Source organism: Mesocricetus auratus, unplaced genomic scaffold, assembly GCF_017639785.1.
Source record: "Mesocricetus auratus isolate SY011 unplaced genomic scaffold, BCM_Maur_2.0 Super-Scaffold_100020, whole genome shotgun sequence".
Lineage (NCBI taxonomy): Eukaryota > Metazoa > Chordata > Mammalia > Rodentia > Cricetidae > Mesocricetus > Mesocricetus auratus.
The window spans coordinates 4580282-4607985 of NW_024429201.1; the positions used below are offsets into that span (position 1 = coordinate 4580282).

At 38.4% G+C, this 27704-nt stretch overlaps 1 protein-coding gene across 1 annotated transcript in view; it reads left to right on the forward strand.

Moving 5' to 3' along the window:
• Itga1 (integrin subunit alpha 1) overlaps window positions 1–27704 on the forward strand; it is a 143732-nt gene that overhangs the window by 21011 nt on the left and 95017 nt on the right. Inside the window, exon 2 of the mRNA XM_040728813.1 lies at window positions 27451–27571. Coding sequence (XP_040584747.1) covers window positions 27451–27571 — 121 coding nt within the window. The remainder of the gene's footprint in view (window positions 1–27450; window positions 27572–27704) is intronic.

The following is a 27704-nucleotide window of genomic DNA, read 5'->3' on the forward strand; positions in this document are numbered from 1 at the left end:
ACTTGGTCCCTAGTTGTAAACTTCAGTAAAACATCTTTAAGCATCTAATGTCTGCTTGTTCTACATATTTCATTAAATGGTCAGCATGGGATGGGTGTGGTAGAAGAAAAGGATAATTTCTCCAGCAGGTAGACTATCCCAGAAGGGATGAGCTGTAGGGATAGTTCTTTTGGTACCTGTTTCTCAAAGGTATTCATTCCCTGTTTGAAGGGAAAGGGAGGAGATTCCTGTGAAGGACTGTGGAAGTAAGATGGATCAAGATAGAAAATAACTGGCCAGAGCCTTCATGGTGCATTCCTTTAATCCCAGTGCTTGGGAGGTGGAGGTCAGGGCATGTCTGAATTTCAAGCAAGACTGGTTGATCTACACATTGAGTGTCAGGGCAGCCAGAACTACAGAGAGATCCTATTTCAAACAAGAGGAGGAGAAGAAAAACTAGCTGTCTCATTAAAAGCAGACATATATTTTCACAGAAGGAATAAAATATGTGGTTTCCTCCCAGCCTAACTTCTTTCCTACAACTTAATAGGTTTTAGTAGATGTAATATTTTTCCTGTATTTCTGACAATTTTCACCCTTATGTATGTCCCTATGTCACAGAAAATGTAGTGGGAAACAAGGTGACCAGGAAAATGACTTCTTATATGCTTGTAAATTTAAAGCATTTGGATTTGCTTTTCATAGTCAAGTTCATGTGTTCTTATAAGTGATTTAGAAACTACAAAGTAATGAAATTCAGTTTTATATTTGGGACTCTGAAAAAGGTGCTGCCCACCAAAAGTTAAAAAACAATACTATTTGCTACAGTTACCCAAACAGGTAATAGCATTTGCAACAACATTGCATTTGTGATGAACCCAACTGATACTAGACTATCATCCATGCGATTCTCAGAGGACCTCAGAGGACATTTGAGAGCTGATCTGTGAGTGGAAGATCAGAAGTGGCCCAGGTCCAGATTGTAGGTTCTGATTTCAGGAAACCATTTCTTTGTTGTAACTCGTGCTGCTCTCTAAAGCTACAGAGTGAATAAGAGGGTGAGGATTAGAGAGATGGTTCAGCCCTTAAAAGTCTTGATGTTCTTTCAGAGGGCTAAAGTTTTGCTGCTAGCACCCACATCAGGCAGTTCACAAACACCTGTAACTCCAGGTTCCAGGAAATTGACTCTCTTTTCTGGTGTATGAGAATGCAAATGCACACACACACACACACACACACACACTTTAAAGAATAAATAGGGAGCAACAAGATGGCAACTGTGGTCACCTCCTGCCAGCTGATGACTTTTCCCAGAGCTGGGCATGATTTCAAGGTACAAGGTTCACAGAACAGAGAGAAGGTCATACACTCCAGCCAGATTTATGATTAAAAAAAAAGACCATAGGAAGAATTGGGTTGCAGGTCATCAGAGGAGGTAAATGAGAGCTTTGCCATGGGTTTAGTGACAAAATAGCCTTTAAGAGAGGTGGACTATTGGATCTTAGCCTGTGATGGAGGAGATGGTGCTCTGGGCTGCCCCAAGGTTGTATACAATCTTATACAAAGAAACAAAAATGAGAATGTTTGGTTACTGTGGCCTCAATTCAAGCAGCACCATTACTAGTGTGAGCTGTTCCCTGGTCCTCTGACACCTGAACATCTCCACTTTAGGTGTGCTGCTGTGGGGTCCCTGCCCAATGACTGGTGTCCATCATTAAGAGTAAAGGATGCTACCACCAAGGGGGGTGGGTATGGGTAGGATGAATATAGAAGAGGGCATCTTGGTTTCATAGTCTTGTAGGTTTTACTGACTCCAATTGGAGCAGTAACAATAATTATTGGTTATTTTTACAAGCTGTGTAAAATAAAATTTTACTGACTTAGGCTTAAAAAACAATCTGTTTTTTTGCCATATTTCAAACGCTGCCAACTTTGGGTTTGGCTGACTGCTAAAGAGCAGCCTGTTAGGAACGAATTCCATGGCTGGTGTGGGGAGGGTGGTCACTGACTTGGAATGTTTGGCCAAACACTCCCAAATTTTCAAGCTTGTTGGGGGGGCATTTGATCTTGAATATTATGGGGAAAGTTGTTTAAACCAGTTGTCAGTAGACACACTAAAATTCTGAGGTTCACAACTATTTTTGTAATAGTTTGCCACATTCCAGTGACTTGCCAAAATGTGGGGCTCTGCCACTGCTCTCCTTGTTATTTTCCTCCCTGTCATCTCTGCCTACCTTCCCAAAGAAATAAGCAATGGGGAAGCACACATCTTTATTTTGATTGCAATGTTCTGTGCAGTTGGACAATAACAGAGTGGACCGTACCAGTTACCTTTAGAGTTTTCCAACCATACTGATGCCTAAAGCTTGCTCTCAAATGAAACAGACTATTTGGGCAAAGGAGCCTAAGCATCTAAACATTTTGAAAGCTCTGCCATTGCCTCACATCTGTGTCCAAAACAAACCCGTGAAGTGTCATCACCGAGAAGTTCATTTGGCTTTAATGTGTTCTCTGTGGCCACAATGTGAATTAGCTTTCTGGGTAGGAAAGCAAACAGGACATAAACATTGCAGAAAAAGCAACTTTGAAGAGTTGAAGAGAGGAAAGTACTTTAATACCCTTTATATTATTATTATTGAATTTGCTATATTATCTTCAAATACTGATAAGATTGTAAATAATGGTGACTTCTTACTGTATGCATGAGTTACAATAGGTGAATTGCAAAAAAATAGAGAAACAAGCATTCCTCAAAAGAAAGAACTTATAATATTTTAAGGATGCAGAAAATCTGTCACATAGAACAAGAATATAATACTCTTTCGTGGTATAGAATTGTTACCAATATTGTTGGGAATAGAAAGATATCAAAACTGGTTAGAATCACATGGAAAGATGGTTATTGGCACTGGTCCTGTTTTTGAATGTTTATGCACTAATCTGGTGTGGTGAGAACATTGTCTGTGAGCTCTATAAATGTTGGACAAGTCATGTTGCCATCTTCATATTTAATGTCATGAGCTTGTAATTAAAGAGAGAAACAATAAAAATTTCCTTAGATTTGCAAGAGGTTTGTAAACATATTCACAAAAATACCTAGATACTTATCTAAGAGCTCAATTAATTTAGTTTTGTTCTTTCTATTGCATTTTAAAAATCACATGTATAATCTAGACATCACAGTAGCCATGGAAATGTGACATGAGAAGTGCATCCTGCCTCTTCTCTCATAAATCCTTACTAAAGTTCCCATCAAAGGTGGTGTTCAGACCAGAACCAAGGAGGCCTTCAGGAGTGTCACACTGAGATGGGGATGGGCCAACTCCCTAGCTCTCAGTCTTCATGTTTTCATACCTTTGTAGCTGGGTACATAAGCATGTGTCACCTCATAGCACAAAGGGAGGACTGAAGCAAGAAAGCTCACTTTGGTGACTAACTAAGCAGATAATATGGTAAAACACCTTTGCATTGTGATGTTCTTGTTGGGAATAATAGCTCATCAGATGTCACTGAGAACACAGAGAGATGATCACCACCTTCTAAGAGTCAGTTGCGACCCTCAGGAAGACAGAAGTGAGCTAGCTATTGAAGTCTGTGCAGCACCATAGTGTACAGGTGAATTCTTTATCAGCCTTGATCCATTATTAAAATCAGTCTAGTTATGTTAATGTTAATTCTTGCATTAACGGCAGTTATCTTTCCATTCATGTAAACAACTTAATTCTTATGATACCTGTTTTTTATATGAATATTATTCAACTGCTCAGTATCTTTCCTTGGATATTCGAACCATGCATAAGTCAGAAACAAACCACAATTCTTTTCCCATTTCTAAGTTACATGTAGAAATCTTATCTGGTAAAATAAATGTTAAAGGGATATTTGGAGGGAAAAAGAGAATAAAATATAGAACTCTGCTACTGACATCATCTGTGTGGGAATCACCTCTTTCAGTCACCCATCAACTATCTTTTGGGCTTAAAACTAAACCAGAACCTGAGAGCAATCTCTAATAGTTGCAAACATTAGACTGGCCTCCCAGAGGTCACACACCCACTTTCTATGGTCCAGAGGGAGGATGAAAGCTGGTTCCATACTCATCCTATGGATCACTTTATATTCCACAGCTTAGCATCTTGTCTCACACTCACCAGAAAGTATGTACATGATGAGAATACAAATCCAAAGAAAATAGTCACTTACCACTTTAAAGCAGTAAAACTTAGAAAACTGTCTTTTCCTACGTGCCTTGGCAAGGTCAGGCATTTTCCTGTGTTGGGGGCACTCATCATACAAGGTACTGGTATTGGAGTATTGTAGCCAGACCAGCTCATCCACCTACTAGAGAAAGTGGTAATGGTGCTGAAATAGGAGCCAAGGCAGTCTGAGCGTAGGTTTCATACTGGCTCTGAAAATAAAAATTATACAACCATGTAAATCAACCTAATAGTTAATGTAAAATTATTTTTCCTTTAGTATGATTTTTCTGAATACTTGCCATAAAATCTGACTCATCACAAAACGCTCATGTTAGAAGGAGTGTCTGGTCCATGAACAATAGCTGCTCCTACTGGTTGATCTTAAGTAGTGACTCATTTAAGTACTCAGAGTCTGTGCTCTGTTAGGTTTTCAGCATGGGAATATCTGGGCAAGGAATTTGACATTAGTCTAAAGCAGCAGGAAGGAAGTGCAGGAAGCTCAGGAAATGCCTTGCTCCCGGGTTTCAGCTCTTCTTGGGGTCAGCTGAGGTCACATGAATCTCTTGCCTCTGCTTCTGTCCAGCTGACTTCTGAGCCTGGAGGAAATGGAAGTTGGGAAAGAGGGAGGTAGTTCTGAGCCTCCAGATTCCCAACACACACACACACACACACACACACACACACACACACACACACACACACACACACTGAACATGAATATTGTCTTCTAACCCCACCCCAAACCTGATCCTGTCTTAATTAAAGCACAATTTGGAGAAGACTCAGTCAGCTAACTAACATGTCCACATTTCATGTTGGATATCAAATATTAATCAGGGTAGTGCACAAGTATTTATCCTAAAAGATGAAGGTCTACTGAAATTTTTACTATCCTAAAATAAAATATAAAATTAGCCAGCCAGCAGGATGTTTCTGAGACTAAGATAAAGGTGTTTGTCACCAAGTCTGACCACCTGAGTTTGATTCTTGAAGCACACATGCTTGAAGGAAAGAATTGATTTCCAAAAGCTGACCTCTGGTCTACACATTTTAGCTGTGATGAGTATTCTGGAGTATACATACACCAAAGAGGAAACCAACTTAGCAATACAAAGCCTGTAGCAAATGTTTTTCTTCCACTTTCCTATACTTGCTAGATTTAGGGCCAGCATTGGAGAAAGAGTGAATAAGACTTATAATTCTAAAAAAAAACCATTTGTTTATCTGAAATTAAAATCCATCTAGGTAGATTTTTACCTAGGCAGCACGTCTACATGCGTTTATCCATCTCCCGACTCAGCTCGTCACCATTGGCATGGGCAGAAGAGACTTGCCCAGGAGGATATTATAAGAAACACTGGTGAATGTTTTCCCGAGTTACACATGGCTCTGGTTTCAGAGCCTTTGTTGAAAGAAAGAAGAGGGAATGCTCTTGCCCCATGGTTTGAAAACAGAGTTAAGCCTTCAATAATTGCTTTGAATGTAAATGACTGCCTAGTTAGTAATCACTGATTGTTAAAATATTGTTATTCAAAGGACATCCCAGCAATTAGGAGGCAGAGTCAGGCAGATCTCTGTGAGTTTGAGCCTAGCCTAGTCTACATAGTTAGGTTCAGGGTAGTCAGAGATACATAGTGTTACATGTATCTTAATTAAAATAAAAAACAGCTACTCCAAGGAGGTGCCTAACTCTAATACCTCTCTGCTAGTATTGGTTGTATTTATGGTACTACTGAATAATATGAAGCTTTCTTACCTAATAAAATTAGTAACTCAAATGGATCATGATCTTGACAAATTGAGGATGTTTAATTGAAAATATATCATTAAAAAAACTAAATTTCCCCAAACTTAAGTTGGAGGACATCTAGAATATAGTATCTAAGGGTGAAGATTCAGAATGGGAGTATCTGGGCTCAATGCCTCTAATACTATTCGGTAACTAACTTCAGTTCCTTCATCTAGATATTAATGCCACTGATTTCTGTGTTAATGCTGTTCCTGCTGTTGTTAATTTTCAAGGGGAGTGGTTCTAATTAAGAGCCTTGTCCAGAAAAAATGTTCAAAGCACTTTACCTGTAGGTCTAAAATCTCCCTAGGTCTCAATACATCTCTTTAATGGCTGAGTACATTAGCCAGCTCTCAAGGAAAATTGTTCTTCCAGGAGAAATTAAGCTCTTATCTATGTTTTCAAATAAAGACAATTTTTCTTTGAAAGGATGATAATTAAAAATATCTTACAGTCTATTGATTATGTCTAACTTTGCTTCACCCATGAAGTTCATGTTTATTTCATTAACCCTAAGAAATCATTCCAAGCCATGGCACAGTTTTCATGCTGTCCTCTTGCAACTAGGTAGATGCTTCAGAACCTTTCATTAAGATGTAGCCAGCACCATGTTTGCATGCCTATGCCCAGTGATGATAATAGACTGAACCTCTGAAACTATAAGCCGCCACCTCATTGAAATGCGTTCCTTTATAAGAGTTGCTATAGTCATGGTGTCTCTACAGACTGCTTGTTATTCAGTCAAGAGAATATTCCTGGGAAGGACTGTCAATGAAACTCATCATCAGCCATCATGACCACTACTCTGTTAGAGAAAAAATCCTGAAGACCAACTAAAGGCCAATGGTCACATCCTGAGGGCAGAGCAACTCTCTCAGCTCCTTGGCTTTCAAGTTTTCTCCCAGAGTTCCTCAGGTGTTTTTGCTCAGGGCATATATCAATTTTATTTTCCTTTCCTTTCCTTTCTTTTCTTTTCTTCCTTTCTTTTCTGGAAAGCAGTGTGCCCATTCCCTCCAAGTCATTTTACTTGCGTTCAGAATCAAGTGGGGGGAAAAAAATCACAGAAACGTTTGTGGTATAGCCGGTTACAGCAGGTGGAGCTTTTCCTTGCAGTGACATTTCAAGTGGTGTCAGCCAACAGCTGGGTTCCCTCCCTTTGACAGAGTCAGCATCCTAATAGAAAGAGAGATAGAAGCACTGGGGCTGGGGTGGGGGTGTGTGTGATAAACTTGCATCAATCTGGGCTCAGTGTAAAGCTATTTAAAACCCCTCATGTTGATAGACTCTAAAACTTCAATGCTATGCACTAAGAAATCGTATCTGAGGAATTTTATTCTGCTAAACATTTAGTCTAGTTTAAACTTAGTAAGATGTTAATCTTTCCAGAGCTCGTTGTACAAGTTTGGGTTTCCTTATTTTTCATAAATGCCACTGGGAGTTTAGTATAGCAAAATGGCTGAATATAAGGAAGGAGTGGGCAGGAAACTACCCTGGACTTGGTTTCAGGAAAATCAGATCCACACCTGGGTTTTACTGCTACTTTGGCCCTCACTAAACCACTGTCAGCCTCTTATAATAAGTAGCATCACCTGGAAATGTGGGAAAGATTTAAAACTTCCTTATGGAAGCCGGGCAGTGGTGGCACACGCCTTTAATCCCAGCACTCGAGAGGCAGGGGCAGGCGGATCTCTGTGAGTTCGAGGCTGGACTGGACCGATAGCCTCCAAAACAATACAGAGAAACCCTGTCTCGAAAAACCAAAAAAAAAAAAAAAAACTTCCTTATGGAAGAATCTGCTATACATGATATATGCTCAATAAATGCTAAATCTGTTGCCATAGAAAGATCGTTACAGTTTTGCAGGGAACTCTTGTTTAAGGAGAGTTAAAATGTGTATTACTGCTGGGCACTGCTGGCACTCATAAGGTAGAAGCAGATGAATCTCTGAGTTCAAGGCCATCCTAATGTATGGAGTGATTTCCAGGACAGCCAGAGCAACAAGGAGAAACCCTTTCTTGGAAAAAAAAAATGAGTATTACTTTTAGAAGTCAGAATCCTGGCCAAAGAGAGATTATTATCCTTCTCCCAGAGAAACTGAAATGGTTTCTATAAGTCTGCAGATTTATACAAATGTGTTTTGCCAGCACTAAAGATGAGCAATAACTTATAAAAAGAAAAAACATTTATATGGTGGCATACTGAGTTAAAAATAAGAAGTATGGGTTTCCAAATAGACTCCATGGAAATGCAAGTATGGAGCTGGCATTGTGAAGTGGATTGCACTTCACCAGGACTTTTTCTAATACAGATCCATGCTTATTTGCTCCCATGGACTTTAATTTTTTGTTTTTCTTATGTGGCTCACTCACACATGAATGGGTGCATCATGCACATGATAAAACAATTCTGAAATTTGACTCAGATTCATTACAAGAAGATCAACAACAGGATTTCCTCCTACTGTCCAAGACGATTTTGCAGGTTTCCTGGGAAGTATACTTACTTAGGCAGACCTTAAGTGACAGCTCCCGAGCCACCGTGCTGTAAAGAATTTCCTGCAAGAACCAAGCCGGTGGAGCATGTGTTTAGTCTTAATACTATTTCCCTCATTCGCTTTACACAATGCTCTTTGGGAACATTTTTCTTTGATTATTTTCTGTAGGGAGAGACAGAGAACAATGAAATGCCTAGATGCTGAGAGAAGTGTAAGCCCAAGAGGCTGGAACACACCCTCCCCATTTAGGTCATAACAGCCTCATAAACCAATTTAGTCTTTACCACCTTTAGGAAGCATCCAGTACAAACACATACCTTAGAGGGGTTTCTAATCTCTTAAGAGTTTAATATGTTGATGCTGTAAAGTTTTATATTACTCTACTTTGTGACTGTCTAAAAGCCGAACACCTATCCCAAGATTAACAACAGGCTCAAGCTAATTAGTTACCTAATATTAATTACCCCACAATGTGGCTTAATACGCAGCGGTTATTTCACTGGTTTTTCTCATTCTAGTATGGGTTGCATGACTTCACTTTCTGTTTGCTGTGCTATTGTAAACATAGAACCCCAAGGTCTCAGGCAAGGGGAAGAGGAAGGTAAAAAGACTTCTAACTGCTTTAGTCCAAGCTGGAGAATATGCAGTCTCAACTCTGTTCATCATCCACAGAGGTATAGCAGCCGGCTTAGATCCACCTAATTGCATGGAAGGCTGGGAAGTATGGGGAAACACACAGCGTTAAGAAATAGTTGCTGAACACTGAAAGACAGGAAAGAATTGAAAGCACTTACCAACTATATTAATGATTGAACTATCAATCAAATTAAGAGTAAAATCTTGTAATATTATAATTATCCTAGCGTTCAGCTTGACTTGGTTTTGTTGAGACCATACAATGGTAGAATGCCTGATGCCTTCTTCTTTTCCAACTTAAATGTTATCTATTCCACTGTGTTTAAAACTCTCTACTCTTTAGTGATAAGATGAAACTGGTATAACTATATAATCCTTAGCTTTTATGTTAGAAAATTGACAGATCATGCATTGATATGCCACTGTGTGTACGTAGTGTGTATTTTTCCATTTGAACTAAATAGAAATAATTATGTATCCTGTCAACAACTAGACCTGCTTTATACACTTAACATTTCTTGGCCGATAATAGCAAGTTCATATACAAGAGCAAATATTCAGCCTAAGAGTCAGTAAAGTCAAGTCATACTCAATAACATGAAAAGAAAATGTGACTGCCTGTAGTTTGCATTTCTAGACTGCCTAGGGATTTTCATTTGGATCAGTCTTTTTCATAATGTGTCCAAAGGACTAAAGTTGGAGCTCTTCTTTGATTCCATAAACTTGAATTCATCAAAATGTTATGATTTCAGACTGGTCCCCCATGCATCATTCTACATAAAAAATGGTCCTACTGAAATAAAATTTCTTCCCTTCTAGTTCATAGGTGAATTGGGCCACTAATAATTGGTAAGTGGAAAATGATGTCACTATAGTACATATGTTACTAGTGCCAAGGACAATCAATGATTGGTAGGCACAAGCACAGACTAACATGATGTTTTGCACAATGCCCTTTTTCCTTGTGTTATGCTTGGTTTATTTTACCATGCGTATGATTTATTGGAAGAGTTTATTACATTGGTTGGCTCCACACTTAGTTCATTTTGCTACTTTCTCCATAATTCTGCAGCCTCAATATGTGCTTTCCTCCCTCCTTTGCTTAGAATAGAGTTTATTTGATCAAGACTTAACATTCCTTTGAAATAAGAACTTGTCTTTTTATTTGAACTGATATTTAGCTTTATTTGTACCTTAGCTATAAAGTTATACAGTTGAGTTGGATCTACTTTTATCATAAACTTTGTTGTTTTTACATGTGACTTCCTAAAAAAAATTAAGATTGCTGTTAAGGACAAGTTCATCACACTGTAGTAGGAATGCTTGCTTTTTCATAACTTAAACTGCTTGAACTTTGTGGCCTAGAAGAATGTCAGCAATAAGACTGATGCTGGACCCACGTGAGCAGTTGCCATGTGTATACAGCTCTCTTTTCATTCTCTATGTGTTAGACAAAGCATCCTTCTTTGTCAGGATCCTCAAATGTGGTACACATGTAGCATCTCAGTGAAGTCTCCTGCCAATAGTACAGGAATCATTGTTAGTGTTTCCACTTAAGGGGCTTGGAAATCAAGGCTCAGTGGATGAGCATTTCCTAAGGTATATCAGTAGCAAATTTCTGACTATAAGTAGTTATTCTCTGTTCAAATGAACAATCTGAGCAGCTCCTTATTGAAGCTACTGGAAGACAGAGATAACTAAAATGGAACTGAGATCTCTTCCAGCCAGCTCTCTCTCACCGATGTAGGGCCCCTTTTCAACCCGGAGACTAGCAGAGCTAGATCATCTCAAACACAAAGACCCAGCCATGGTAACTTCCTAGGACAGGACAGAAGGTCCTGATAGCTCCTCACTGGGCTATGGGTCTTTTAGATGGCTAAGTAACCTAGCCTGATGTTGACTGAAGTCTGTCACTTTTCTTGGCTTCCTCTCTACTACTCATTTTAGTCCCATCTCTAATGGGGTCTTGCCCAATAGAAACATGGCTGAACAGGAGAAGGCTTAGCACTGCCAATCTTTCTGTCTTGCATGAACTGCATTTACATCCCAGGATGCATTGTGAAGAGGATTCATTACTGTTCCTCAAGCTTCTTGGTGTAGGAGAATGGACAAGGAACAAGGGCAAAGAAACACTGTTCCATCCTTGGGTGATCAGTAAACTAGCCATGCATATTATACACATTAGCACAATGGCTTAGATCTTTGCGTTTCCCACCGTTTAAGGGTGCTGTCTAATTGGGTAGTTTAATAAGAACTTCTCTGAGCTCTTTCATGGACACACTTGAGTTAGTTTAACGGTCCTTATAGAAAGATTCCAAAGAGCCAGGTGCACCAAGTTAAGTGGTAAGTGAGTTCGATCAATGAGGCCTGACTATTCTGAAATTCTCCCAAAGCTTAGGTAACCTTAGGAGGTAGATAAAGAATTCCAAGTCTCAATGGATTATTTAGACATTCTATCAGAGAGTGATTAAAAAGGAAACCCATTGCCCAAACCACAGAGATACTTAAGATGCAGAGTCAGTCACAGAGAAGGTAGCTGTGTTTGTCACTAAACCAAAGTTTCATTCATATTTGAGAAGACAGGCATCTTTAAATGTTCCATGGAAGTCTGTATAATGCTCATCTTGCAATCGTGTCATGTCATGACTTCAGCACAATCATTTAAGAGCATATACTTACAGTGTATAGCGTGTGTTCTGACATACCAGCCTTTTGCTGCCTTAGAAAATGGAGGCTGCTGATCCTTTAGACCTCTGGTAGTTTTGAGTTTTGATTCCATGATCTCGATGAAGACAAATCCCACCAGACAATAACATGTTTCTTTCCTTGGTCAGTGTTTAGCCTGTGGTTGTGATTTCAGCTATCTCAGTGGAGGCAGAAAGAACAGTGAAATAAGAGCTGAGTGAGAGGGGTCATTGGAAACTAAGAAAAAGCAAAAAGGAAATGGAAATGTGCCTTTAGAAATGCCTTTTATTTTTTTCCTACCTGCCCAAAAAGTAGACAAGGTTTTTTTAAGTGTCTGGTAGGACAAAAGAGGATAATTACACACATTATCACACTTGCTGACTTATCTCATGAGCACAAAAAGTATCATTAGCATGTCTGTCCAGAGATGGTTGGTATATCAGCCGTGTCTAGAACTGTAGCTTCAGTAAAATTCACCCTGACTTAAGAGTGCTACGTGTCTTGTCTGATGTTCTCATACTTAATGGTCTATGAACTAATTGCTTTGAGCCCTGACTTCTTAGTTTTGTGGGTTAAAAAGAAACAGTGAACAAACATGTATTTGGCAATAATTAAGCCACGTGATTATTCAGTATGTAACAAATGAATTAATTGTGGAAAATGCATTTGAATATTTACACAAATCATTCAATTTTAATTTCCATCCTTATCTATGTTTGCTCCCTTTGTCTCTTATTAATGAGAAAATAACTAGAAAGGTCACTCCCTCTTAGAGGACTAATTAGTAACCATGTACAACATACTGTATTTCTTTCCCAGTTTGAATGGCAGGAAGTGTAAGTTACATAATATCCAATTACACAGTCTTATATTAGCCACTAAAGATAAAGAATTCTATACTCATGCTACTTTGGAGGTAAAAAGTATAGAAGATTCTTGAAAAAAAATTGCAGAGGTAATAAAGACCCAGGTACAATTTGTCACAACTGTATGTGAATTTATATTACCTCAAATCAAAATAAATTTAATTCTAAATAAAACATATTTTACATATTTGGAAGGCTGATCATATCTTTTCTATGGTATAATATTCATAAAATTTATCATTTAAACAGTGACAACTCAGTAGCATTGTTTAATGTTGCACTATGCCATGGAACACTCCATTACCCTTAACAGGAACTTCATACCCCTTAAGTAATCACCCCCGTTTCCCCTTCTCTTTATCACCTGGTACCCACAAATCTGCTTCCTGTTCCTATGAACATACCAACTCTGAATGTCTTGTAAAAATAGAGTTGTATGTATTGTATTGACTTTTGCTTCTAGTCTGACTGTAATATTGTCAAGGTTGATTCATTTTGCAGTGTATGTACCAATACTTCATTCTTTCTATACCTCAATAATATCCTGATATCTCTTTAAAAGAGAGAGATCACATTTTATTATCCATTTATCAGTGAATAGGCATTTGTATTTCTCCACTTCTTGGCTATTGTGATAAGTGTTGTTACAAACAATCATGAATCAGTTTATTTTCAGTTCTTTGGAGTAATACTCACAGAAGAAGTTTGATTGTATGTTATTTCTGTGCTTATCTTTTTGAGGAATGACAAAACTAGTTTCCATGGCATGGGAGCCATTTTGATATTCCTACCACAATGGATGAAGTTTCCAATTACTTCCCATATTTTCAAAGCTTCATTTCTGAGACATTTCTTCTTACTTTTTTGTATCCATCTGACTGGGGATGAAGTGGCATCCTGTTGTGGTTCTGATGTACTTTACTCTGATGACTAGAAATGGGAGGCATTCTTTTCACATGTTTTTATATACTTGTTACCTGAAGAAATATCTCTTAAAAATCTCTTGTCTATTTTCAGATTAAGTTGTTTGCCTCTTGGTTTTTCAATCACTACTCTAAAAGGAAATGAACCAAGTGTTCTTTATGTAGGTCTCAAGGCAAGGATGTGTTCATTGTGATATATATATATCGATGCTGCTAAATATAGGTGGTAGGTGGCTCTACTTAAACATCTCAAGGTACCCGTATATGCACAATTTCTGTTAACACTTTTTTCTTCATGCTCTGTGTTTTCTGCATTTGTCCTTAAATCATAAATAATATTAGGAATTGAGCATTTTGACCATTGTAAACCCTGGTTTTGTCTTGTTTTCAACCAACTAGGGATTCATGTCATAAACAGAATATTGTATTTAATCCTTTCCCCAGCATGTTCATACTTTAATAGGACACACAGCTTAAATCCAATCCTGTTAGGATCTCGTTTCATCTAATTAAGTACATATGTAAGTGAATCAATCTTTCCTTGCTGAATATTAGGATTCAGTGTAATAAGTATTGCGTTATGAAGATGTCAGATCCCTGGTAGGATGTGGAAACTGTGAAAATCAATTCAATATGCAGAAGTAGGACTCCAAGAACATGTCCAATGGCTTCCGCAGAAGACTGAAATTGTGGAAGCCCATTTCCTGGACCCTAGAGCTTAATAGCACTTTTTTTCTTGGAAAGTGCTATTAAGACATAGATGACAGGATTTGCCTCACTACACTCTCAAAGTATGATTCCATAGTAAAGGATTTCAAAGACAAACTTCAGAATCTTTCACAAATGTTCGTGTATGAGGTTTTGTGAAAGTCTGAAATCTGAAGTATTTCACCAAGGACAATGACTCTTTCTTTAAATAAAAAAAGTCCTTGTTTTACTTGACAGGTGGCTTTTTAAACTAATATATTTTTTCCTAAGTTAATCATAATCCATCCATAAAGTCATTGCTTGCTGGTAAATGGTAAAAAGTAAGGGAGTTCAAATTTGTCAGTTTTTACAAAGCCCTTTTTATACCATTAAAGTAACAGAGAGTCAAGTGGTTACAAAGTGTCCATCCAAGTTGTGTTGCTGATCTTTGATCATACTAGGGAATAGTAGTGACACACAAACTAGTAGGGTAGCATGCCACAGGGTTTGTCTATGAAACAATCAAAATAAATCTGAGTCACTCGCCCGGGTACCTTTCCTTGTAAACACCAAGCAGGGCTGTTAAGTTTGTGTGGATGGATTAATGGGTGCCTCATTTAACTGTGTCTTAATAAGAAAACTCATTCCAAGCCAAAGTTATTCTTTGATAACATCACCTCTTGCTTGTTTGCATCAATTTAAATAAATTATTTATATGTGCACAATGGAAGACTGCAGTGTGATTTAACCTAGCAATGAAAGCCAGCATAGTTCTCTCAGTTTTGTCCTGCTTTGATTTTACTCTCTGGTGGGGTGTTTAACTGAATTGCAGACTGAAATGTAAAGCCCTCTGGGAAATTTTTTCCCAAGGTTTTTTTTGTTGTTGTTGTTATTTTTCATGGCACAGAGAATAACCCAAGTAAGTTTCCAGATCTTATCTATTCCCAATTCTGCGTTAGGTAGCACAGAATTTTTTTAATGATGAAAAACAAAAGAAAAAGTCAGAAGTGATTAGATGCAAACTGCATTGGCAGTTGTCACAGTTACAGCAACCACAGTGACCTCTGCATTGTTTTCTTTTGTTTTCAGCTTTGCCTTACATCTTGAAGTGACTAGGACTTCTCTGCTGGGAAGCCTGTTGTTTGTGTCAACTTTTTGTTCTTTGTTTCTCTTTCCAGGCTGGAAGTTTTTAATGATTGGTGAATGAATGTAACATTTTTTATGGTAGCCACAAATACATATTTATGTGCAAGTTTGTGATCCCTTAGAGAGTAGATTTAGTCTCTCCTTTTCCCTTTTAATGTTTTAAGTAGTTCTTGGGGAGAAAGGGGGTTCTTGTTGTTTGTTTACATTCTATTGAAACAAATAGTAGGTTTCTGTTTTCCTTAGCCTATTTACCCTACTCTTCTTCCCCATTCTTCCCTCAGCCATGGTAGAAGGATAGTGCAATCTGGATACCTAGCCTTGGGCTAAGACAGCTCTCAGTTCCCATCTGGGTTAGATTAAAGAATGAACACTATTGACACAACTCCAATGTTGATAAATACTCTAGTCTGAGAAGAGCCTTTTATTCTGACAGAAACAGCTTAGTCCATGTATATTTATTTTTGATATTATTTCTTAAGAGTTTAGTCCTATTTTTTTCTTGTTTTGGCAACTGCATTGTTTGCTTATTTGGATAAGCTATGATTACAAGTGTACGATACCAAAAGACAACCACTGTTATCTTTGAAAGGGTGGTAGATGGCCTTTAGTAGGGTGACCTACTATGTGGAACCCTCAGGATCCTCACTATTGCTTTATAGAAGCCTATAAAGCCTATATCCAAGTCTAATGCCACTTAGTTATCTATACATTTTTCAAGGCACATACATTCTCTATATCTCCATGGGTTTAGAAAAGGCTTCTCATAATATTATGCGATGTACTATGGGTTCCAGAAAGCATATGGCGGTATTTTTCTGGATAGCATTCCTAACAAGTGTCCTCATCCTACATGCTTTACTTGTCTCCTAAATTATCCCATCTGATTTTGCTACCTGATTTTCCTAAAGAGTTTTCTGAAAGTTTATTTGATGTTGACCAATATCACTTTTCTTGGGCCAATTTGTAGAGAATGAGAACTTTTTCCCCTTTGTGTTTATCATGAAATTATAGTTTAGAGCAAGTCAATTAATTGCAACTCTATTTGTGGGTAAAAGTTGAAGTTGTCCCCCTTCAAAAGAAGTATATCTAAACTAAAATGTAACTTAAATCTCTGATTTGGCTACCTGAAAAAAGGTATTTTAACTTTTAGTTTCATTATACCAATTAATACAAAAAAGATGAAAGACAGACAGGAAGGAAGGAAGCACAGACAGATGAAATAAAGAAAGAGAGAGGGGGTGAGAGGGAAGAAAGGAAGACAGTTATTTAGAGAGAAAGAAAAAAAGGAAGGAAGGAAGAGAAATTATAGCCATAAAATGTTGTATAGAATTGCAGACTTACCTGAGAGTAAATTGACAGAGCAAAACACCATTTTAAAAAATGCTATTCTTGTCTTACTTTTATTCATTCAATAGTTTTCATTGAACAGTTACTATGTACCAATAGGTCTTTTAAGTTTCCCTGAGACTAACAAAATTATTATTTTCCATGACTTTTAAACAATACAGCAGAATGAAGAAGAGAGTGTAAAAGGAAAGAAGTTCACAGGAATGTCATTGTCATTCCCTGCTTCTTCTGTCTCACCATCCAATGCAATACTTCCACTGAAGTTCACCTCTAGTCCTCTGTAGCAATTGTGGCTGTTGTTAGTCTTGCTGAGGTTGCCATAATAGGCCAGGTAGCTTATAGAGCAGAAATTTATTTCTCACTGTTTGAAAAGCTTGGAGTTAATGGGATTGGCAAATTGGGATGAGGCATCATATAAATAGGTATAAAGTGCTGTTATGAAAGTAAGAAGGCACGTAGGAGGGAGGGAGGGAGAGAGAAAGAGGGGGGGAGAGAGAGAATGTGTGTGTCACAAGGGGTAGTTGTTATTGTTAGTTGGCTGTAAAGATACAAATAATAAATTAACATCAGAGAGTTGAAAGACGACATAGATATGATTAAGGTCAGACAAAAAGCTTATAAAAATTTGTATTTTGAAGAAAATTACCCAACACATTCTCATTTTTCTACATTAATCTTGTTATAACCAGGTGAATCTTGCTCATAATTGTAGAAACTCCTTGGTATTTCTTGCCACTAACTTTTGACATACTATTTTGGAACTAATTGTTCAAGCCCTTTCTAGCATAGTTTTTAAACTTCCGGCACAAGGAGTTATAAAATCCAAATTTCTTTCTTAATGCAGGTCACAGTTTCAGGTCTGAAGAAATAGCATTTCATCTAGACTAAATAGCACAAAGTATGAAGTATGAAGTAAGAATTCGGACCAAGTTCAGGTGTTGATGGAAAACTCAAGTGCTCATTATCCTTTGTGGAAGGTGCATTTCTCTAAAGGTAAAATGAAAGTTAGCTAGTAGTAGTGTCAGTCTCATTCCCCAAATCTTGCTTCGCTCATCTTGTAGGTTGACCATCCGTGAAGCACACATGAGAATGTGAGATAACAGCCTCTATCAAATCCACTCACGATTTCCACGAGGCTGCTGTTTACTTTCCTTGCCTCTGGAGTAACCCCATGATACCCTTCTCCTGGCCATGCTTCCTCATGTTTCTGTTGACCCTTTATCTTGCTCTCAGTGTAGCTAAAAGTATTGAGACAAGAGAGACTAGGTTATGTGTAAAATAATGAAAACTAGCCATTCCATTAATTTCATTTTTGTGTCCTCAGACAAAGAGCAGTGGGTCTATGACCTGGCTTGGCAAAGCATGAACATTTCCCTCATAATTCCTTTTAATAAAACTTCATTTGGATTTTTGAATAGACTGATAATGAGAATACAGTTTTCTCATATATGTTCAAAACCAATTGGGAAATGGGTTCAAGTAGATCTTAACTAATGAGTAACATTTCTACTGAACTGATAGCAACAGTTGAGATGCTGATTCAGTGGAGCATAGAAAACCATGTTCTTTCTGCAACCAGGCTCACTTCTGAGAGAGAGAGAGAGAGAGAGAGAGAGAGAGAGAGAGAGGGGGGGGGGGGACTAGACTAAATATGCAATTTCTCTTTCCAGACTTCCTAATCAAGTACGGAAGGAGAGTGGATGTAGACATAAACCACAATGTACAGCTAGTGAAACACTCTCCACATGGAAGACACAGGAATGGGAATAAACACATTTTCTCTAAAGTGTGTGTGTGTGTGTGTGTGTGTGTGTGTGTGTGTGTGTGGTACCGGGGTTTGAACCCAGGGCCTCATACATACTAGGCAAAGACTATTACCACTGAGTCACGTCCCCAGCCCTGAAATACACATTTAAAGCCACATTTTTTAATCTTCTTTTCAATAACATTCCCATCCTCTTCCCTCAGGTCAGAGGTAAGCCCTACCTTGAATTAAGCTTCTTGTAAATAACAAGTACTTAGTAACAGCTGTGAAGATCCAAACATCAAAATGCTTCCATTTAAGGGAAATATCGGCCGTTGTTCTTGGGGATATTGGCTATAACATCTGCATTCACTTGCATTTCAAGATCCTCAAGTGGGCTAATGGAAAGAATGTAAAAGATGATGCGTCCAGTTAGGAATAGAGTTTGGATCCAAGGATTTTCCTGTTCAACTAATGTTTTAAATGCTAAGAGGTCTTGGTAGTCTTAGCAACAATTAGAGCTAAGAAAACAACATTTAGAGCTATCTCAAAACAAAAAAGCAGGAATCAAAAAGTTATCTCGTTCCTCTGAAAAGAAAACAAGTATGCTGGCCTCTAGTCCCTGACCCCTGACCGCCGAAATATTTCAGAATTCCAGTCTACCAAGACTCGTCTTAGTTTCCCATAAATCCCTATGTCCTTTACCGGTTTCTGATTTAGTTTCTAAGTGGTCTCAGGTGGGTAACATATTATACTCAGGTGGCTTACATTATTTCCCTTGATAGCCCGGGTTTGTTTGAGGTTGAACAGAGACATCAGAAGCTTTTGACCAACAGAATGTTTGGTAGTAAATGGTATCATGGAAATGTGCTGTAACCAGTAAGAAGGAAGGAGAAGGATAGTCATATCAGTTAAATGTCGGTGATGATCAAGAGCAATAATAGTCATCCAAAAAAAAAAATACATGGTATAGGAAGATCCAGAATGGCAGCTCTTACTTGGAGAGTATGAACTGGTGGCTACTCCCAGTGAATCCTAGGATGAGTAGTCATTTCCCTGCTGGTGTTGGTTTTGGTATGAGTGTGCTAACAGAGTTTTCACAGTATTTCAATTTTTAGTTTTATGAAAGTACTTATCAAGGTTAATGAGTGACCCAATTTTTAGTTTTATGAAAGTACTTATCAAGGTTAATGAGTGACCCGTGTGTTAAAGCAGAAAGTGGGTAAACTGTATTTTCATCACAAACGACATTATGATTCTGTATTCTCAGCCTCCTGCTCCTAATATGGCAAATTAACAAAACGCAGAGAGGAAAGAGAGGTCAGCATGCCAATGGTGTGCAAAATGTAACATCCCTTTGGGGCCCAAGGTATAACAGAGTGCAAGTAGGCCTCACTTTATGTATCCATTGTTTCCTTAAAACTTTGCATACAACATAAAACTTACCTTTGTCCCTTGGTTTATTTATGTAAGATACCATCTTCCTTTACAGCCCAGCAGGCCTGAAACTGAATCTAGCCTAGACTGTCCTTGAACTTGTGATCCTCCTACCTCAGCGTCTCAAGCACTGTGATTTCAGGTGTGGGCCATTGAGCCCACCTCTAAATAAAACATTATTTTTTAAAGCCTAGGCTTATTCCTGATTTGAAAAAATGTTGCAGGTGACTTAGGGTACTTGTAATTACTTTCTAATGTAAACAACCACAAACTAGCTTGGTAGGGTTACCACATGTTGGAATTTTTCTAAACAACAAACTGTTATATTTAAAAGTGATATGATATAGCGAGAGGAATGATCACATTGAAACAAAGTTTTAATTCCTCATATTTTAGCAATCCAAATAAATAGTTTAAAATATTGTGTATTTAAAGTGCTATTACTGTTCTTTTCCATTCTTTTACACATCCCTTTTTGTAATGCTGGAACTAAATGGGGGAAGAGGAAGCCACTTTTGAACCTGTTTGTATTATTTGTACATTTGGGGACAGAATAATCTCTCCATCCCAGATTTTGGCAATATCTTTAGTTCTCTTTCAAAGTGGAATCTTACCCACCTACTGTGTGCATTCTGTCAGTTGGCATGCCCTAAGACAAAGAACTTAAACAAAATACTATGGTTTCTTTTCTAAGAGGTTCTTTGAAATAGATATTATTACTTTACATAGGATTCCTTCTCAAAGAGTTCTATAAGCCAGAAACAGAGTATAGGTCCTAAGTTAATTTTTATTAATATATATATGTATATATACATATGTATACATAGTTTCATGGTCAGGAAAGCATAAAGGATCATATACAAATGGTTTTTCAGCTTTAAAAATGCTATTTGGTTTATTAAACATACAGGAAAAAAGAACTATCTCAAGCCCTGTACCTCAGACCTCAAAAATGCTAATTAGCAGATTTAGGAAAATCAGTAATGGGATCTCTTAATGCCTGGAATTTTAAATTGTCAAGTAATGCTGTTGGGTAAGTTGGAGAAGTTGTTTACCACACATACAGCCCGCTTGCTTTTCTGACTCTCGGAAATACCCATTGTGCACACCAACAACAGTCACCTTAAGGTTTGGGGAGATGGCTGAGTGAGGATCCCAGCACCCAGAAAAAAAAGCTCAGTTATGTCTGAAAGGCCCTGTAACCTCAGTACAGAAAGGACAAGGGACGACCAAGACAGGGTCATGCAACGTGCGGGCCACCAGTCTGGCAAAAAACAAACAAACAAAACAAAACAAAAAACAACTCAGCTCCAGGTTCAGTGAGAAAGCTTTGTCAAAGAAATCAGGTGGAGAATGTAGGATATTCAGTATACTGTGGTGTACACACGAGTATGCATTGGAACACATATCTTCATACACATGTACACACATGCATATACCACACACACACACACACAAAGGTTAGGCAGGGCAGGGTGGTAAGGGGCAGAGGGGAGAGTCTAGTGCTTTTAATAAAAATCCATTGGAAAGATTCCACCGACGAAGACAGAGCAGTTTTCCAGAGTTTTCTATATCCAAAGTCCGTAGTCTTATATTTCTGCTTTAATATTTGGGCCACACTGATTTCTTTTGAAGTGAAATGTGCCTTTCCATATGCAGTTCTCAGCTGAACATCACAGACATAATGAGTTCAGCTCTCAGAATGCCTGGGCAGCTGCAGAACAGGCCTAAGCTCATGTTGCTTGCACAAACATATGAACTGTGTTCTCACAGTGGGATCCAGGACTCCTGAGGTCCTGCAGCATTTTTATCCTGTAAAACACATGATGCTGATGGGAGAGGGGGTTGGGTTCTGAGAGTAAGAATTTCTGAGACCCGAGTAGACACAGCCTGAAAGGAGCCGGTAAAGTGAGCAGTTATTTGGGGAGGGGGGGAGGATATGAGCAATGAGCAGATGTCTGTAGATACTACAGAAGAAAATAAACACCCGCGAAGAGCAGATTACGTAGGAAAACTTTAAAGGGGAATTTTTACCAGTGATGTTTGGGAAACACCCTGGTGGAACCGAGCACTCTGAGTAACATGCCTGAAAGGGAACACGTGCTTGTAGTCAGGGTGGTGTCTCTGCCCAAAATCCTTATTTTTTTTTATTTATCCTGTTATTTTGAAAAACATGTAGAAAACACACCTACTACATATTAAGAAGAATGCTTCCTTGCATCCTCCCACCACACACACACACACACACACACACACACACACACACACACACACACACACACAGAGCACTTTGGAAATAAAATGCCATTTGTTAACAACTAGAGGTCATGGACTTTAGAAGCAAAGACAAAACAATTCGCTTACTGCCTCAAACTGAATTCACAAAGCAGTCTCCCAGGGTGAAGCTGGAAAACAAGCACCTATCAGTGTGTTTGAGTTGGCTTTTCTGGCCTTGCTGACCGAAGGAGGTAGATATCTTGCTGACATATTCTATCATTTCTGATGAAAGAGGCTTTGAGTGGCAGTGTGTGTTTTCTTTATGTCACTATATGGGGACATTTTTCTTGTTTCAAAGAATATGAGTTAGACATATTCTTTTTATGGCAAGTATAGATTTTCTGCATTTGAAGTCAAGATGTCATCTCCAGGTCCTTTCATTATTCCTGTACTCTCTGATCAAGGTCTATTATAATCATGTCTTCATTAACGATTTCCTGTATCTTTGCTAGGGAAGGTTTCTGGATCATTTTCATAAGCAAAAGGCTGTAAAAATTACCTTTTCAGCTTTTAGATCTACTAGAAAGATGTTATCCTATTGTTGTTTTGGCCAGATCTTGTTATAATTTCAGTCAAATTTTTATTCTTTTTGGTAACCACGTACCTAAAAATTGAAATCCAATTATTTAATCCATGAGAGGGAAATTAATGAAAATTTCAGAGACAAAGCATTGATATCAAGTTTGTTATATATGACTAGACAGGAAGGAATTTATTCTGCAAGTCATCGATTTATTGCACACTTTATTATTATCTTTCATTTTATGTGTCATCATTTCAATCTTTAGATTGAAAGTAATGTTAATCGTGAGTTCTCCTATTGTGAGGTTGGATAAGCACACATGAGAAGTTATTACAGGAAAGTAACAGCATTATAAAAGATTTTCTTTTCCACCACTCATTCGATGTTCATTTGCCATGGGCTCACAATTTGCAAGGTAGAAAATTCCATTAGCTATCACATATTCCCATCTGGACGTGACTAGAGCAGAGTTGCTGGGCCAGATGGTCAGGCCCAGAGTTTCTGGTTTAAGAAGCAAGCATCCAGGCCACAGTGACTCTTCTTGGAATGAGTGGATTTGAGGGAGAGGGAGTGTGGCCTCCACCAGAGTCCACAGCCACTGAAGAAGCCCAGATTTTGTTACAGAAAGTCCATGATTGGACCAGAGGAGAGTCATGTTGGTATCCGTTCTCTGAGATTCAGTTTCCAAATACACAAAAAGAAAGTGATAACTACTACCCTATCTAGCCGATAACTTAATATGTTTTCTCTATGAAAAAGACTATTTTGGAGCAAATAAAGACAGACCTGGAAACTATGTATCTCTTTGTTTTATTTGTTGCCTTACACATACACATTCAGTTTCATCCTGGAGGGAAATAATGAAAAAAATACTTAATTTACAAAAGATACCCTTCAACACCAACCACCCTGTCTGTCTTTCTCATCTGCTTTTTACTACTACTTCTACACACATATGACCATACTTAGTAAGGAGCAGACAACTTCATTTCTTTTCTCTATAAACATATGTTTCCGTGAAGTCCTTCAAGAAGCTTGGTCTGAGCTCCGTTGCCATGACTACTTTCCCATACCAAACTCCCCAACATCTTTCTCAGGCAGTTGCCACCAAAGAATAGTCTCCGCCTCAGACAGCCCTCTGAAGACACAGAACTACATGAACTAATTCGTGTTCATGGGAAGGCAGTTTCTTCTAAAGCCGGCCCCTAGTTACTTGTCACTGTGTGGTTTTAGTTTGTTTGTTTTCTGGTTTTAGGGAGAAAAACTGAATCAAGGGGAATGGTGACTGATGCTTTCTTTACATAGTGGAACCCTGTGGAAATATGGGGAATATTCTTGGTCACTGAAGCTCTCACTCACATGGATGAGAATGGTATTGGCAGCACTGTTGACAAGTTTAGTAGAATGAAAAATGAGGAACAACTCACGACATATGGTACAGTTATTGTTAGAGAAAGACTTCTCAGGGGTTCATGTGAGACTAGCATTTCCGTTAGCCATCTGACTCTAGACTGCTCATTTCCAGTTACTTTCAATATCTTCCTTATCTGGACTCTCAAACATTTCAGGCTGTTATATTTCATTTTGTGATTTTTGTTTGTCTGTTTTTTCCCTTTCATTGAGATAAGTGCCATTTTGTCTTACTTCTAGAACATAAAGTTCCAAGAAAATCTACTCTAATAAAATGAACATTGAACTGAAAGTTACGAGACACTGCTTTTACTGTTTCCTTACTCCTTTAAATCAAAAGGACAAGTTGTAAACTACTTTAAAAAATGTGATCTTCTATGCTACAGCCTCCTTGGTCCTCAGAAAACATAAAAGGAACAGATTTACAAACACTTCGAGCAAATTGCCTGTAGAATTTTAAGGATAGGAAGTGGAAAAAAATGTAACATCCACCCTCAGACATTTCATGCAACATGTAGGATAAACAGGTCCAATAATTCCAAACACTCAAGTGGCCTTTAGGAAAGAATTTAAAAAATGATAATGTGATGAATAAATAAATAAATCCTTCAAACAGGTAGAATTAACTGTGACCACCCTGTCCCCCAAAATGTGGTTCCCATTTTGTCTGAAGGGGAGTTCTTTGAATGTAGATCAATTCTGCTACTTGTGTAGATATAGTGAAAAAGAAGCATTATGTCACACAGATACACTTCTTTGCTTGGTTGGTTGTTTGGTTTTCCAGACAGGGTGTCTTTGTGTAGCCTTGACTGTTCTGGAACTCACAGTGTAGAGACTGGCCTCGAACTCAGAGAGATCCATCTGCCTCTGCCTCCTGAATGCTGGGTTTAAAGGCATGCACCACCAATGTCCAAGATATACTTCTTAAACCTTAAGAGGAATACAATGCTATGGAGATTTGAGTCTTGATATCTGAGTGGAAAATGAGATTCACAAGCCCCTGGGTAATGCTCACTTGCCTTGGGCTATGCATCCGCTGGTCTCCGAGCCACAGCTGGTGTACAGTCCTTGGTGGTAGTTTTCTGGTCCTTATGTCTCTTAAACAGTTGTTTTCAGTTATGGATAATTTTGACTCCACAAGATTTCGGCAGTGTTTACAGATAATGTTGATTGTCATAACCCACAAAATGCCATTAGCATAATGTGCATTAGAACCATTACTAAGCACCTTTCAGCACAGCTCCTTATGACAAAATTGCCTGTAGTGCCTTGGTTGAGAAAGGCACTACTGTGTTTGTTTGTTTGTTGCTTTGGTTTGTTTTTTTTTTTTTTTTTTTTTTTGGTTTTTCGAGACAGAGTTTCTCTGCATAGCTTTGGAGCCTGTCCTGGAACTCACTCTGTAGACCAGAGTGGCCTCAAACTCACAGAGATCCGCCTGCCTCTGTCTTCCAAGTGCTGGGATTAAAGGCGTGGGCCACCACTGCTCAGCATTTGTTTGTTTGTTTGTTTGTTTGTTTGTTTGAGAAAAACCACATTGTGGAGGCAATATTTTGTGTATGTCTTCATGTGAAAGAAATAATCTGTTGAAACTGTTCAAAATATCAAAAGAAAGGTTAAGCGCATGAACTAGAAGCTTGCCGCTGAGGGTGAGCACTGTTTAAAATGACCTCCCAGCATCTAAAAGAGGATGTTGGGGATGATAGCCAGCTGTGCTCCATCGCCCTAGAGGACTGAAGAGGAAATGTACATAAAAGGACCTGTCCTGGCCGTCTACACTTTGTGTACTTCCTTCATGCCAGCCAGGAAGACTGCTTCTTTAATCACACAACCATATTTGTCCTGTGTGTCTTACTATGCTCAGAGACCCTCCCAAATCCTGGGTAAAAATTTTCTTCTCGATGCCAAGTCCCGTCTCCCCCTTACCTTTGAACATTCAAAAGTCTGCTTTTGCTAGGATGGAATGGCTGTCAGTGCCTCTCCAGCCACAGCTGGCACCCTTCCCTCTTAAACATGTTCTCTTTTGGACTATAAACATGTTACTGGCCATCTGTGTAAGAGGAATTGGGCCAGATTTTTATAAAGGATAAAAAGAAGAGTAAGTCCTCAGTTTTAAGACTTTTCTAGTCTAACAGGGAAATCTACAGTAGATAATAATAGAAATAATATTTAACATTTATCTTGGTAAGAACTTTCTTTCAAAATCGAAGACGAGGTTTTAGGAATTAGAAGATAAAGAAAACCTATGTAGACAGATCTGCAAGAGGAAAGAACGTTTGTTTTCCTTTGGAAGTATTTTTTTTTTTTTTTTTGGTTTTTCAAGATAGGGTTTCTCTGTATTGTTTTGGAGGCTGTCCTGGACTCACTCTGTAGACCAAGCTGGCCTAGAATTCACAGAGATCCTCTTGCCTCTGCCTCCCGAGTGCTGGGATTAAAGGCGTGCACCACCAATGCCTGGCAAAAGGTCATAATCTTTGAGAAGGGTTGCTGGTTACATTTAGGATGGGATATTGAAACTTATAAGTCTATTTTTCCAAACTATGACCAAATGAGGAATTTGGTACTTTCCATCAGAGCTTGTGATTTCAGAACTAATGTACATAGTCACCATCACCCTCCTTGTAAAACTTTTCTTTTACCTGGATCATAGAGAAATTAAAGAGATAAGCTCTCATGGTATATATAATGTGTACCAGGTATGGACTAATGAGAATATTATGTAATTCATTCCAAAAAGTTTGTGAGTTTATCACAGTCAACGCTGTTGCAAGGAGGATTTTTTGTATTAGTACAAACTTCCATCAACTGCTTATTTCTGCAGAAGAAACAGAACTTCTCTGAGACTTGCCCAGGAAGCCATGCCTGAGTGGAAGCCATCCTCTCGGGCATTTCCTTTCAGAAACAGAACAGAGAAAGCTACTGCCAAGGAGGCTTAAATGCAACTACTAGCATCTTCAGAACTTGTAGTAGGGAAAGGATACTGTTTAAAATTACCAAGATCACATTTTACTGTAGGGATCACTTCTGGGAAAGTATGTGCAAACTCATTAGTCATTTTTAATTTCTGTGACTCCTACTCCATCCTGGGAATGGTACAGATATTAATTTCCAAACATTTAAACATTTAAAAAAAGCTATCCTGTAGGTGCTCAATGAGCAACCAGAACCTTTTTTGAGTTCTCATTGTCTTCAGTTTCGATTGTTCTTTTTCACAGCCTTCATTGGCAACCCTAAGAATGACTTGCATAATCCCATACATGCTGTGTTGTCAGTTAACCTTGTGTAACTGGGCTTTCTTTCCCCTCTCAAAGTTATTCTAGGCTTCTGCATATCCTTCAACGTTGATGTGAAAAATTCAATGAGTTTCAGTGGCCCAGTGGAAGACATGTTTGGATACACCGTTCAACAATATGAAAATGAAGAAGGAAAATGGTAAGTGGACTCTGGTGTTGTCTGATTCTTTTATACAAAAAATGGAAAATATTTCAGCTGGTTTTATGAATGGAAAATTAACTGAATGACTCATTTGTGCTAGGAAAACGTATTCTAGTAGGTTGGTGATGTA